This window comes from Sinocyclocheilus rhinocerous, unplaced genomic scaffold (genome assembly GCF_001515625.1).
Source record: "Sinocyclocheilus rhinocerous isolate Xijiao unplaced genomic scaffold, SAMN03320098_v1.1 scaffold285, whole genome shotgun sequence".
In the NCBI taxonomy this organism is placed as follows: Eukaryota; Metazoa; Chordata; class Actinopteri; order Cypriniformes; family Cyprinidae; genus Sinocyclocheilus; species Sinocyclocheilus rhinocerous.
The window spans coordinates 2,334,109-2,349,714 of NW_015630288.1; the positions used below are offsets into that span (position 1 = coordinate 2,334,109).

General features: G+C 42.8%; 1 protein-coding gene across 2 annotated transcripts; it reads right to left on the reverse strand.

The window, feature by feature from the left end:
• Positions 1-3,544: 3,544 nt before the first annotated feature.
• Positions 3,545-5,314, reverse strand: h1m (linker histone H1M). Of its 2 annotated transcripts, none has more exons than XM_016552313.1 (5): positions 5,165-5,314; positions 4,775-5,055; positions 4,568-4,685; positions 3,995-4,065; positions 3,545-3,893 (listed from the first exon to the last, which is right to left on the reverse strand). In XM_016552313.1, exons 1-5 carry the CDS (start codon positions 5,244-5,246, stop codon positions 3,627-3,629), a joined length of 819 nt encoding a protein of 272 aa, XP_016407799.1. In that variant the 5' UTR covers positions 5,247-5,314; the 3' UTR covers positions 3,545-3,626. The 2 variants fall into 2 exon arrangements, with proteins under 2 accessions (XP_016407799.1, XP_016407800.1); XM_016552314.1 differs by having other exon boundaries at positions 3,995-4,038; positions 5,165-5,313.
• Between the last annotated feature and the right edge of the window lie 10,292 nt (positions 5,315-15,606).

Here is a 15,606-nt window from a genome sequence, read left to right on the forward strand (position 1 = left end):
ACTAAGCCAATCCATTTTATTTTCCAATCAAAATGTGGGTAATGACATGTAATTCTGCAACTGAAAAAGCATTCTCGTTGACAAACACTCTGAAGTGCCGTAATTTTGTTTTTGAAGTCTCTTTGTTTTATTGGTCTGTTTTATAGGAGGTCATTCTCTTGTGTTTTGGTGTGTATTTAGTGTATACTTCTGTGTGTGACACTTGTCAGAGGGACGTCTCTGGTGCCTGAGTGTTGACAGGGTGTGCATGTGACCTTTGTGTGAATGGCCATCCATTATAGAACGACGGGGAAGATAAGGACAGAGGTCTGTCCTATTAGAGAGCTGCGTGTGTGTCTGTGTGAGTGTGTGTGTAGGTGAACACTCAGCTCTTTATGTCTAGCCTTCATTCTTGTGTGCACTGAAGCATATGGGTAGACCTGACTGGAGAGGGGATGTAGATAAGAGTGATATAAAGCCAGACTCTTCATAAGGTGTGTGTGTGTGTGTGTGTGTGTATGTGTGTTTGAATGGTCTGTGTATTATTAACATTCCATGCTTTAGGGGCATTCATTGGTCATTATGAGGGTTAAAAGAATGTTCCGGGTTGAAGCTTTGTGGACAGCATCTGTGACACTGCTGATTGACACAGAAAACTATTGCGACTTGATTTGTGTAAAATAAGGAGGAAAATCCACCATGTTACTAATGCATAGTCCCAAATTAATCCACTGAGAAAAGTTGTCCTACTTACAAAAAAAGATGATGTAGCAGAGCTGGGACAGGCCTTCGAAGTCTCAAGCCACTCTGACGATTCTGCCAAAGACAGTTGAACAAAAGGGCCCTCAGCTATAACAGTGTGAGCTGAGTACTTGGGCCCCGAGATCCTCCAGAGCATGTAAACTTCAGCATACTAGTTGATGATTTTGTGATGAGGATGGCAAGAAAGAAATACCGTATAAGAAAGCTTGGCCTGAATAGCAAGAGATTGTATTGTCACTTCCTAACTGTCCTAAAAATTGTTTTGGTTGGGCCTCCAAAAACATATGCTCAGGGGCCGGCCCTGCAATCTAGACAACTTTACAGCTCAAACAGCTCACATTATTACATGGTACGCATTATTAAAGTACAAGCTGCACATTTCTGCTTTTAAACTCTCCTGTACACTTGGCTGATAATGTATTGAAGGCACATTATTATGACACGACTTTTCACAAACTGAGAGTTGAGTCAATTATTTTTTTCAGTGGTAATGGACAGCATATCTCAGGCGCTGCTATATCAAGTCATATCCATAACTCAAGGCCATAATCATGTCTTGAACATGACCAAACCAAGTATTTAAGAGATTTAAAGGTATCATCAGGAATGAAAATAAAACTTAGAATTTACTGTAAAGTAATCCATTCAAACCAACTCTGCAAATATTTTTACTGATAGCCTGTATTATCCATGGACACTTGTCATATTTCTGGGATTTTCCAAAGTGGAAGTCGTCATAGTTGGGTAAACTTATAACTGTACTGGTGAACTACAACAAATATTATTTTTGCATTCCTATTTGATCCAATAGCACAATTAAAAACCCATGATAGTATTTCTATGACTTTCCAAAAGAAGAAAACATATATTGAGAGATTGATTACATTAGTCAGAAAAGAGAAAGATGTCAAAGACTTGTTGCCCTCACTGGCTATGGTGGTTACGGTCATGTAACAACTCACAGTAGCTCATCACAACCAGGAAGAGTCCAAACCCCATCAGATAGAGCAGGCCATGCTCAGCTGTTTCGCTTCACTCTCAGCCTAAGGTTATCTTTCCTTCTCTCCATCAATCTGTCCATGCCTCCCTCAGTCTGTGTACGGTTTAGTGTTTGCCGACCTCTATCATTCTTTCAATGAGTCTGTCTTTGCTTTAAAGCCCAGTCTATTTGTCCTCTTTCATATCACTCCATTTGTTTTTACTTCCTCAATCCGTGTTTCTTGTCCACACATCCACCTCATCAATCTGTTTTCCTGTCCTCCCCCTGTCCACCTGTGGTAATTCAGTCTGTTTTCCCTCTACTTCCCCACCGTCCCACTCTTCAGTAATTTCACCTGGCTGGGAGCCGTACGCTAATGAGAGGGTAATCAGAGGGATTTCGGGCCCCAGGCTTCTGCAGGCCCTCAGGGACCCAAGCTCGGTGGAAACTGCACAGTTAAGACTGTCTTATTAAGCTTCACACACGGTCTCAGTCCCACAGTGAAGAATGCCATTGTCAGCTGACCTCTGATCCGGGCGTCTTTCCTGCAGATCAGCAAGTCTTAATGTGATTGTCTTGACTGCTCAGACTCGGCCCAGAGCCCTGCCCTGCTTAACCTGGGTGGAGGGTTGGTTTTAAACTCTGATACGGAATCAGCTTTAGCCAGTCTAAATACTTTTTATCCTTGTAAAGATAGCATAAAGATATCAACATACATCCCGTTAAGGGAAAAACCACAGTATGCAGGGTTAAGTACCCTCAAACAAACGCAAGAACACCCTCAGATAAAACCATAGAGCGGTGCAGTGACAATGTATTTTTATAGGCCTACCTGGAAGTTCACATCACCCTGGTTCCCTTGACAAAATCCCAGTAGGATTTTTCCATTGGCTTTTGGATTATTGCAGAAAATAAGCTCCGTGACCAACAAAAATTTGATTCTTACGCGTTTTGTTCATCATGATAATCTTCACAAATGAACAACTTTTATGACCTTTGAAGCCTAAATACAATCAACAAAAGTAAAAAGCTTAATGCAGGCTATAAACAAACTGCACCATGGTCACATGACTTGATCACCACCAATAAGCTTCAACAACTCTTTAAAAACATTTTCCCTGAAAGTCTGTTAGAATAGTTAGCAACGAGGCTGTTAGCGTGAGGAGTTTACCTGCTTTTTACTTGTTAAACGTCCCCGACAACCTCTTTAGTCCCATTTAGCGATAGCTTTTGGAAAAAAACAAACAAATCTCAAGCGGGTATAACAGATGCATTTTAGAAATTTAAAATGTGAAAATATTTTAAGTTGGTTTACCACAGACCTAATTTCAAAGCCCATTGATGGCAATGGAACCAGAATTGCTAAAATGCTAATTAGTTTGCAGGTTCTAGCCTACAAATGTTACCTGCAACAATTTATATAAACTTACTGGCAAAAGAGATTTGGCCACGTGTCTTCTGTTGCCCATTTATGGACAGCTGCTTTCAGACACCGCACTGTGTGCACTCATATTTATTGCATTAAGTGTTATGGAGTGGTGTACGTAACACTGCACCTCACATATTTTAGTGCTTACCTCAGCTTTGAAACCAAGATTTCCATTAACCTTATGGTAAATTTTTAAGTTGTACTTTAAAAAAAAAAAAAGTTCTGAAAACCACAGCTGTCGATTCAGAAGTCTCAGATTTTTAGTGTAGCACTATGACATTGCTTCAAAAACCCTCACTAGCTGACAGTTAACCATTAACCTAGTCCTAACCACCTCAGAAGAGCTTTAAACCATTGCCCCTCTCCCACCAGATTAAAGGAAATACAGTTCCACATTTTTCTTGTAAAAATCTTTATTTGGTAAACAAGTGCACAGATAAAACTATGTAGGGAATAAAAACCGTACAAGTCCCTGCATCACTTTTTTCCTCGTCTCCCCGGGGCTTTCGTAGCGGCTGCAGCACCTTTCTCTCCCGATTCACCCTCCTCTGCCTTTGCAGTTTTCTTTCCAGCTTTCTTAGCCACTGGTTCCTCAACTCCTTTTGATGCTTTAGATGCTTTTTTAGCTTTGCTCGGTTTGGGCTCAGTTCCACCCTCCCCTGCAGCATTCTTCGCCTTTGGCTTCTTAGCAGGGGCCACCTTTGAGGCAGTGCCATCTCTCTCAGGCGTCTTAGGCTTAGCATCCTAAGAGAACGGGAGGAACGATAGAAAGGGGGTGGGTGTGCGTTTAGCCTTCACAGCCGAGAGTCTGCGCATGTAGAAGGTGAAAATAAGACAGAACTCACATCTGCGGCCTCCTTTTTCTTTGTGGACTTCTCCTTGCTTTTTCCTTGGATAGATAAATGGAAGAGAAAACCTAACATGGTAAAACTTGCCAAAAAGGCACGGTTACGCTCAATTAAAAAGAATCTACCATATATATATAAAAATAAAAAAAAAACCCATTCACAAGTAACTGCCATAACTACTAGAATTTTGGTACAGACTAGACTTACAAATAATGAACAAGGGCTTTTAATTCTAAGGCTCATTTACACCAATAATGAATTTTATGAAGCATAATGATTGGTTTATAAAAATTGCTGTCTTTTGATTAACATAACTGCAGTGCATATTTAAAGTTCAGAACGTTTGGTTGGCTGTAAACGCTCATCAACTGGAGAGTGAAAAATTGCAAGGGATCCAATAAATAGTTTCACTGTGCCATTGTATTAAGTTGCAAATAAGGAAAACAGCATTTCAGTCTTTTCAATGCACTACTTACAAATTATTTAGTTATTACAAGTACACTAACAATATCCGGGGGAGTGGTTTTAAAAGTAAATCCTACAATTAAGAAAACGGTGTATAAACTTTACCTTCACTCTTGACTTTAGTTGCCTTAGCTTTCTTAGGTTTAGGTGACTTCTGTACATTGGGATCAGCATTTTCCTTTGACTGCGCCTTAGCCTCCTTTGCTTTGGTCTTGGCAGCAATCTGAAAGAGACATGGAGACAATCACGAATAGAACTATATCAAAAACCCCAACAATGATTCATAAAAGGATGCCAGAAACTGGAAGTTACCCGGAAGCGTCCTTGGGCACCTGTTGTTGTTGACCCAGAATTCGCAGGTCTCACAAACACACCAGTCTCGATGCCTTTGTTCAGGGTTCGACGCACCATAAACTTCAGCCTTGTCTCATCCACGGTTGTGTACTTCTCTTTTATGTAACCCCGGATGGCCTGAGCCGAAACACCCTTTCTGGAATCCAGCGCTTTCAGAGCTTCTTTCACCATCTCCATCGTGGATGGATGTGGAGAAACTTTCCGTCCAGCGGTCTTATTGCTTGAGCTTTCAGAAGCATCTGAAACAAGATTTAAAGTCATAAAGGGAAACAGAAATCATAACCTACTAAAACAAATCCTAATAGGAACATACAAGAATTAATTTAGGACTTGGCAAACCTCACAAACCTGTTTTTGTTTCAGTGGTTCCATTCTCAGAATCCTTTGGGATTGCAGCAGTTGGCTCTGCAGAAGCTTTTTTAGGAGGCATTTCAAAAACAAATGTGAGGTTATTAAACTAAAAACAAACTTAAGTCACTGCAGCATGAGTTTTATGTGTGTCTGTTTTATTAACAGAAAGCACCCTCTGTTGTCTGTCACCTGTTCATCATTACGTCGTTTGTCCCCAATTAATTAGCCACATTAACACGATTGGTTGAGAATATGTCTGCTGTTTTCTTTCCAAGTGTTCTGTTTGTGTACCTTGTCAAAAATGTTCTAGAAGAGTTTTAACATGACAGATCCTTTGATTCTAATGTGTATTTTCTCTGGAATATTAATACTTTAGGTTTTATTTGTTAACATTACATTGCAAAAGTTAATAAACATGAGCTAGCAAAGAACAATATAGCAATTATCAATCTTAATTAATGGTCATCTGAATATTTGCTAATGTTTTCTTTTAATCAAAAGTTGTATCTCAACACTAGTTAATACACAATAAGTAGGCTAACTATTTCAAATAGGCTTACTCATTAACAAAATGCTGTAAAATTATAGCTCATTGTTAGTTCAGGTCAGCAATGCATTAAATAATGTTAACAAATTAGACCTTATTGTAAAGTATTACTCCAGGAATTCTAACATATTACATAATGCATATTTATCCATCTTCCTGGATTATCTGATTATGATGCTAGAGTTGATAACAATTTATGATACATTTGCAAAATAAAGAAATTCCTAGGAAAGTATGCCGTTTGTATATTTGTCAATCAGTTATTTATTTATTTATATTTTCATAAAGTTGGTAAAAGATACGCTATGTAATGTGCATGTGTCTTCGGGAAGAACATTATTTTGGTTGTGCTCCTCCATGTCTGAGCAATAAATAACAAATAAATAAATACGTTTTTTTCGTGTTTTTACAACAGGTAATTCTCCTGGGGGCTGTTTCATAAAACAAGTTTACCCAATAAGCCAGGTTTATTTCAATTAGTCTGACTTATTGTCAGTTGATTTGGTTCAAAATAAGTCAGACTAACTGAAATAAGCCTGGCTTATTTGGTAAACTTGTTTTATGAAACAGGCCCCTGAGGTTTGACGTTTTGATGATCCATGGCCAATTGTTCGTTGTGACAACAAACTTTCACCTTCACGCTACTCACAACCACAGCTACTTTAATCCGTGTATGACACGTAAGAACGAGTGATGTATGTATGCAATTTCCCGCGAAATCCGTCCTCATAGCTCTGAAATATAAATCAATATCGGTTATCAAAGTGTATTTGGTTAAAGACATAGTTTGGAAAATAGGTTTTTGCACTCTGTCATAACATTTTGTTTATGTATATAATAATAGGCTAATGATAAAAAATTACATAGTTCAATGTTTCTTTGTATTTCTTTGTATTTTATTTCCAAAAACGTTTTCCCTTCCAGTAATGTTATGATTCATCCTGGAGCTGGCTGGTTTGGTTCAAGGCTCTTTTATTGAAAAATTGTTAGAAATCCCTATGGAGAAAATGAATTCGGAAAAGAAAATCTGGAAACAAGGCTGTTGGAAAAGTCACTGCTTTTCCCTGAGTTCTCTCTCTTTCTTGTTCTGTAGCACCTCATCCTTTCTGTTGTTCGTTTACAATTATTCTTGTCAGAAACTTGTTTACCATAAATTCTTAAACTCCCCAACACTGACCGCAAATTGACCACTGCTGACCAAGCACCTAAACTCCTCTTTGAAATGCTAACCCTAACGCAAATAACCGCCATGCAGCCAGAACGTCTTATTAAAGTTGATTTACTACTTTGTTTTGGTCCTTTAAAATTACTTCAGCAAAGACAAATTGACTTTGCCAAGGGTCATGTGAAGAAAGAAAGGTAGAAAGAAACAGAAAATTGTTTCATTTGGAATTAATCTGGGAAATAAACCATAATTTATCAAATGCAATTACAAACAGTGGATTAGATTTATTGATAGATGTGCAATCAGGGAAATGCTGATTAATATTATAATGAGCTGAAGTATAGGCTTTTGTCTCATGAGTTAATATGATCATGATGTGATCTGTCTGGCTGTTTATTATTCATTAGGTAGTAACACATGCTAAATCATAACTGACGACATGTAGATCTGTGTCTTGTACATGTGTGAGTTTCCATACGTTTGTGTGCACACACACATATGTTCAAGGATGGATAATTTGGTTTTGATTTTTCCCAACATCTGGTTACAATGTGACTGTTTGTCTTTCAGTAAGTGCCGTTTGTGTTGGGCTTGTATGAGTGTGTGTGCAGTGAGTGTGATTTGAGTCCAGACTGCATTTGTGTTTATACATGTGTTGTGTAGATCACAGGGATTGTGAGATTGCATGCGTGTGTTGCTGTTCTTCTTAACCCATTTATACGAGAGTCATGTCACACACCCATGGGATGAGATTACTGTTATCCATAGCAAGGCCACACTCCATTTCACTCTCTCTCTCTCGATCTACACATGCTTTCCAAGGGAACGGCTGAAATTCAAATATATACAAAACACACTTAAGGCTGGAATACACTACATTACTGGAATACACTACACAACTTGTGCCCAGATTTTTGCCCCGATTTAAAGTCTGGACAAGTCAACACTAATTGCTGAAAGTCAGAGCAAGTGCGTGTTTCAGTTTTCACAGATTTCATAGAAAATTGCATGGTGTATGTATGATTCCATCCAGTGGGAGTATATCAAACATGTTTGACAATTTTGAGCCGATTTTAGAAAACATTGTTTTCATTTGCCATGAATCTGCTAATAAGGTCACATGTTTCTGCGTATTCAGTTTTCGGAATGACTTCAAAGTGTGGTATTGTGTGATCCTCGGTCAATTCGGGGGTGTTAACAGTACACCATTTTTAAGTAAAATGGAAAACTTTATGGGTTTTGGCCATTCATTCAAACGACAACAGCAAACTTTTGAAAACGGATTTTAAAAGTGCAAGTTTTTGAAAATATTACCATTGTCATCTCTGTGTAAACTAAAATGCTGCAAATTTGTGAAAAGGGTAACATCATGCATATGACTTGTTCAGTCTATAGGTGTAACGGTCTGTGTCAATGAACATGCACACGAAGATGAAGGCTTACAGTCTTTAATATGTTCACACAGGTTAATCCAGAACGGGGAGGCTGGTGACACATACACAATGTTAACTTAAGACCCGACAAACTCAAACTGCACAGACACCCATTTAAATAGACAGACCAAACAAGGATAATTAATAAGACAGAGCTGAAACTAATGACGAAATAAAATCAATAACCATGACAACGGGAAAAGAAAGCAAACTGAGAGTCCAAACTAACAGAACTGTGACAGATCGCCCCCCCCTCCCAGAAGGCGCGACCTCGCGCCGCAGAGAAGAAAGGATTAGGAGACAGCGGAGGGATGGCAAAAAGGAATGGCAAAGGGCTGGCACAGACAGGAGGAGGTTTAGGAAGTGGCCAGATGACCAACAGAGTCCAGGGTGGAACCGACGGAGGGAGGAACCAGGGAGGAGCACGGAGCAGCCAGGGCCCAGCCAGGGAGATGGCCCACGTTGGAGCCGATGGAGGGAGGAGCCATGGTGGAGGAAGGGCTGACGACTTCAGGGAGCCAACCGATGGCGGCGGAACAGGTGGTGGTGGAGCCCGAGACGGAGACAGAGAGCCGATGAGCCAGGGCGACAGGGAAGATCTGGAGGGCCAAGTCAGAGCAGATGGCTCTGGCGACCGAGGCGAAGGCAGGGATCCGGAAGGCTGTGGTGGAGCCAGAGTGACAGAGGACCAAGGTGGAGCCAGAGGGAAGGATGAGCCTGACAGAGCCGGAGGGATGGAGGGGCAGCCGGAGTCCCGAGGTGGCGGATGGTCAATGACTGACCAAGGCGGAGCCGGCGGGACGAGGGAGCCCGGTGGAGCTGGTGGCTGCTGGCCACTGAGAGGGCCTGCAGATCCCCAACTCTCTTTAAGGAAGATATCGCCAGAAGGAAAACAGTTTTGATAGAGAGAAAGTGATCAGAAATCTCCTCAATAGGCTCGAATGGAGGCTTGCAGAGAGCTTCTAACACCACAGCCAGGTCCCATGTGGGGACGCGAGATCATACCGGGGGCCTCAGCCTCACCGCACCGCGGAGGAAACGTGTAACTAGGGGGTGTCTGCCCACCGTTTCCTCGTAGAGGGAGCTCTGGATTGGAGGATGGTCTCAACAAACTCAGCTGAGAGACCGGAAGCTACGAGTTGTGCCCCCTCAGAGGCCACACCCACAGCTTCCACAGCTCCGGGCCAGGGTGGAGAATCGTACCCTCCACCTGTGAGAGGAGATCCCTCCTGACAGGAATCTCCCATGGAGAGCCGTTGAGAAGGGAAATCAGGTCCGAGAACCATACTTGGCCCGGCCAGAACGGGGCTACTAGCAGCAGACGGACCCAGTCCCGGAGCACTCTCTGCAGAACTCCCGGGAGCAGAGCATTCGGGGGAAAGGCGTACAGACGAAGCCTCAGCCACGGCTGTACCATGGCATCCAGCCCCAGTGGAGCTGGATGAGTCAGAGAGAACCAGAGGGGACAGTGCGATGTCATCTGAGTCGCAAACAGGTCCACTTGAGCCTGGCCAAAAATTCTCCATATCTGCTTCACCACCTCGGGGTGAAGCCTCCATTCCCTGGGCCTCGGCCCCTGCCTCGACAGGATGTCTGCCCCCATATTTAGATGCCCAGGAATATGCACTGCTCTCAATGAAAGGAGTTTGTCTTGGGACCACACAAGGATCTGGTGCGCCAGCTTGTACAAGGGGCGCGAACGCAGACCTCCCTGGTGGTTGATGTAAGAGACCACCACTGTGTTGTCGGTGCGCACCAACACATGACGATCTCTTAGGTCCGGGAGGAAGTGCTTCAAAGCTCGAAACATGGGTGGCCATTCATGACCGCTCCCCAACCAGTGAGGGACGCGTCCGTCGGTAGCGTTACGCGGCGACAAGGAGCTCCCAGCACCGGGCCCTGAGACAAGAACCAAGGCTTCCTCCACATGTCTAAAGCACATAGGCGTTGCCACGTGACCTTGAGCATGCAGAGCGTGTTTCCCCTCATGGAGAACTCCTTGGTCTTGAGCCACCACTGTAGGGGCCTCATGTACAACAGGCCAAGAGGTATCACGTTGGACACAGCTGCCATCAGACCCAGCAGTCTCTGAAACTGCTTGACAGTGAGTGACCGGCCTTCTCTGCTCGAAACATGGGTGGCCATTCATGACCGCTCCCCAACCAGTGAGGGACGCGTCCGTCGGTAGCGTTACGCGGCGACAAGGAGCTCCCAGCACCGGGCCCTGAGACAAGAACCAAGGCTTCCTCCACATGTCCAATGGCACGGGCGGTCTCCTTGGTGGCGCGGAGAGACAAATCAGCGGTCCTACGTAACTCAGAAATGTCTTCAGATTTAACTTCCTCGCCTTCATCTAACTCTTTTAGCAGGTCGGCTTGGTACACCTGTAACACCGCCATGGTGTGCAGACACGCACCAGCCTGACCTGCCGCTGTATAACCCTTGCCCACCAAGCGAGAAGTAGTACGCAAGGGCTTAGAGGGCAATGCCAGAGCCTTTAAGGACGATGCCGCACCAGGAGACAGATAGCTCGCAAGCGTCTGTTCCACCCGGGGCATCGCCTTATAGCCGTGGTCACTAACCTCCACCACATCTGCATAGTGAGAAGAGTGAGTGAGAATAAATAAACATGACGAAAAAGGTCTGGCCCACGATCTCAACACCTCGGTGTGGAGATCGGGGAAGAACGGCAGGCTCCGAGCGTGGAGGTGGCAGCTTACTCTGCAGAAAGCGTTCATCAAGCTTGCTTTTCTGCAGTTCAGCTTGTTTCTTGACGGGCCAATCGATATTTAACTTAGCCACGGCACGAGTAACCACCTCCAACAACTCCTCATACTGGGCTGATTGAGGGGGCGAATCCTCATCGACACCCTCCACATCAACCTCCTCGGAGGAAGATAGCCGGAGCGTCGAGCCCATTCCCCGGGGGGAAGAAACCGCAGAGCGGGCACCGGATCTGGCGGGTGAGGAAGGAGATAGGGACTCGCCCGTCTCCATTCTCTCCGCTAAATCCAATTGCGAACCCCACGAATGCAGCTGCTGCTCAGCCTCGGCTGAAGGCATTCCCATAACGTTTTCCCGACGCAGCTTGAGGAACTCAAGGAACTGAAGGGGAAACTTCAAAATTTTTATAATAAAAAACATCATCAACAACAACATTGTTTCATTTATGCATTGTTTTAACGAAAGTGGACATTCCCAATTGGAGGTTTTGTAATTTAGCTATTTAAACTTCTGGGGACAAATTTGTCATCAAAGCTATAGACATTTTCTGTTTCTTTAAACACATTTCTGTAGGGAGTGTGTTGTGTGGGGGAAGACATTTCTTCCAGCTTAGACATTTGGCTAGGTGTTATCTGGATGAGTGTACAGTATAAATGACCGGCGCTGATCAGCGATGCCTGGGGAAGTCACAATCTCACTATTTTCTCACAGATGTGTTTTGCGCAAAGTGAATTATGGATATTTTGACCTTTGCAGGCTTATTGGGGCCCCCAAGACACCATTTGTGTGTAATTGTGTCCTCTCCTTTACCCCACTCTCTTTTTCCACAGTAATAGAAACCAGGTTTATCTTAACTCACAAAACCAGCTCACTGCCCAGAAACTAAAGTAACCATTTTTTTATTTTAATTTTTTTTTTACGTGAGCTTATAAACCCCATGGCATGAATCATACAAAGTATGTCTATGCTGCTTCTGTCTAAAAGATGCTTTTTTAACATAAAAAATGGTAATGTTCTAGTTTGATTGCTAATTTATTAGTGTAGGTTACAGTGCTCATCTCATATTGTTTTTTTTTTTTACTTGATTTCTGTATATTTGGTATAAAAAAATAAAGGCTCTTTATTGACATTTATGGTTCCACAAAGAACCTTCTTAAAGCACAAAAGGCTATTTATAATTTTTTTTTGTTCCAAAAATGGTTCTTTATTAACATCACTGTAAAAACCCCTTTTTTGAACCTTTCTGTTTAAGAGTGTATACTTAGCAGATGGATTTAATTTAACTTTTTGTTGTACCTGAAGTTGTAAAGCGCTTCTTCTCTGTGATTAACATGCTTCTTATGGGCGTTGTGTTTATTCAGCTGCTAGTCTTTGTATTGGCCAGTACAGTGATTTGTGCACTTTATTATAAGATGTTTTGGAAAGAGCACATCTGCTAAAGATATAAATCTAAATGGAACTTTACAATAAGGTACAGTTTGGCGTCCCATTACAAGCTCCACTTTTCAACCCTGTTACCAAAGTTAGAAAAATTATAGAGCAAATATTTGTATTTTTATTTTATTTTTTCAAATAATTTGGTGGAAAACTAGTAGCCCATACTGAGCCAGTTAATTTCTGCAAAATCTTCAACCCCGTTAATGATTATGATGTGATTTAATTGTTTTAGAAACTTTTTTTCAATATGATTTAGGGTTTTAAACTGTCCTCAGATATAAATTTGGAAAAATAGGCATGAAAAGGGTTAACTTAATATCAACACAACAAACAAACCTGGTGAAACCATTTGACTACATTCTTAAAAATGAATTTTCCAAAAGGACGCTTTTCAGTGATTCTATAAAATCATTTTTGGTTCAGCAAAGAACTTTTCAGTGAACAGATTTTAAAAGATCCATGTTTTTTTCTTAGTGTGAATAATAGTTTAATAATCTAAAGAACCTTTTTCCACTGTAAAGGACCTTTAGTGCATTTAAAAGTTTCCATGAATGTAAAAGGGTATTTATGGAACCAAAAAGGCCAATAAAGAACATTTTTATTTTTAAGACACATTTACATGTATTCATTTAGCAGACACTTTTATCCAAAGTGACTTACAAATGAGGAACATAAAAAAATTACAAAGAACATGACAAGAAAAAGGATGAAAGAAAAGAGGAAAGAACAACACATTGTAGTTCCTTGCATTGCTAAATGCTAAACAATCTTTGTCTTGATAAGACTTTTTAAATTCAATAGGCCATATGTTACTCAAATAAAAATAAGGAATGACAGTTTTCAGAAACTTAGCAATTTCAGTTGGACAGAATCAATTTAAACGATTAGTTCACCCAAAAATGAAAATTAGCCCATGATTTACTCACCCTCAAAGCATCCTAGGTGTATATGACTTTCTTCTTTCAGACGAATCCAGTCAGAGTTATATTAAAATGTCTTTGATCTTCCAAGCTTTAGAATGCCACTCAGCGGGTGTTACAGTTCATCAGTCCAAAAGAAGTGAAATTAAGCGCATACATCCATAGTAAAATGTGCCTCACACGGTTCCGGGGGGTGAATTAAGACCTCCTGTAGCGAATTGATGTGTTCTTGTAAGAAACATATCCATATTTAAAGGGGTCATATGATACAATTTCATTTTTTCCTTTCTCTTTGGAGTGTTACAAGCTCTTGGTGCATAAAGAAGATCTGTAAAGTTGCAAAGACTAAAGTCTCAAATCCAAAGAGATATTCTTTATAAAAGTTAAGAGTCAGCCACACCTACCTAAAACGGCTCGTTCGAACACGCCCCCACATATCTACCTCACTATGTGGGAAGATATGCATAACGCCGCCCATTTCTACCACTCCATCAAAGACTTCATTTCCCATAATCCTTTGCTCGGACTCATCTACACTCACTATTTGCACCTGTGTCTCATTTACCCTGTCTGCTCACCCTACATAAGTCTGGTTTAGTTTGTCATTCTTTGCGAAGTCTTGTAAGTGTTACACTGCATCTCTGAGCTGACCCTTGCCTGCTGTCTGATTTCGATTCTGGACTTTCCTAATAAACACTGCATTTGGATCCTCACTCCGTCTCTGAGCAGTTTTGTAACAGAAGACTTCGCCAATAATGGATCCAGCAGTAAAGATGATGTTTCTCCGCCAAGGTTCACGTTCCATTGAGGATTATGTTGTGGATTTTCTTGAACTGGCACACGTGACTCATTTAGATGAAATATGCTTAATGATATTTTTTCGAGGGGGCCTATCTGAACCTCTCAGTTCAAACATGCCACTGCATGACCCTAACTGGACACTGGAATATTATATTGACGTAGCATTACAGCTGAGTGGCTCTCCTTTTACCGTGGGAATTACAGAGGAGGAGAATGATTCTCCCATAGTAATCTCCACTCCTGAGCCTTGTCACAAAATGGCTGCCAACCCAGAGACTGATCATAAAATGGCCGCCAGCCCAGAAACTATTCCTCTAGACTCAGTGCTCCCGGTAATGGGGGTCGCTATCCTGTGTTTTTGGGCTACTCTCAATTACTCCTCCTGAGCCCTCTCCAGTCCCTGAGCACGCTCCAGCTCCTCCAGAAGTGGCAACTTCTGCTGCAGAACCTCCAGAGGTGGTGGCATTTGCTGCAGAACCTCCAGAGGTGGCGCCAGTCACTGCAGAACCTCCCAAAGCGGCGCCAGTCACTGCAGAACCTCCCAAAGCGGCAGCGCCCACTTCAACTCTTCTCGAGGTGTTGGCTTGTGCTGCAGAACCTCCAGAGGCAGCGGCGTCTGCCTTTGAACTTTTAGCCTGTCCTGTCACGGCCAAGGAGGCCATCTGTGAACAATCTGTCTGTCCAGCCACGGCCAAGGAGGCTGTTTATGAACACTCTGGCTGTCCAGCCATGGCCAAGTAGGCCGTTTGTGAACTCTCTGTCTGTCCAGCCACGGCCAAGGAGGCCGTTTGTGAACTTTCTGCCTGTCCAGTCAGGGCCAAGGAGGCCGTATGTGAACTCTCTACCTCTCCTGTCACAGCTATGGAGGCCGTATGTGAACTCTCTGCCTGTCCTATTCTGCCAATGGAGGCCATATATGAACTCTCTGCATGTCCTGTCACGGCTATGGAGACCGTATATGAACTCTCTGATTGTCCCGTCACAGCCAGGGAGGCAGTTTCAAAACTATCTACCTGCTCTGCTATGCTGAATGAGCATTATGAACTTGTTGTCCCACCCAACCTCCCTCTCCCTCCTCCTCTACCTGTCATGCTGTTTGTTCTGTCTCTGCTTTTGTCTGTCTGTCCCTCAGGTCATCCTTTAAGTGTGGTGAATGATCAGGATTCGCCTCGGGCCAGCCAGCCTCCAGCTACACCAGGATTGGAGGATCCCAGGTCTCCGTCTCCGGCCTTTGAGACCTGGACTCCACTTCGGTCCGTCGACCCTTTGGTGTCGCCTTGGCTCCAAGCTCCCTCATCTCCACTGTGGCCCATCAGTCCACCAGCTCCACCGGGCTTCCTCATTCCTCCGGCTCCACCTTGGTCATTCGTCGACCTGCCTTCGCCTCAGGGCTACACTCCTCTGGCTTCGCC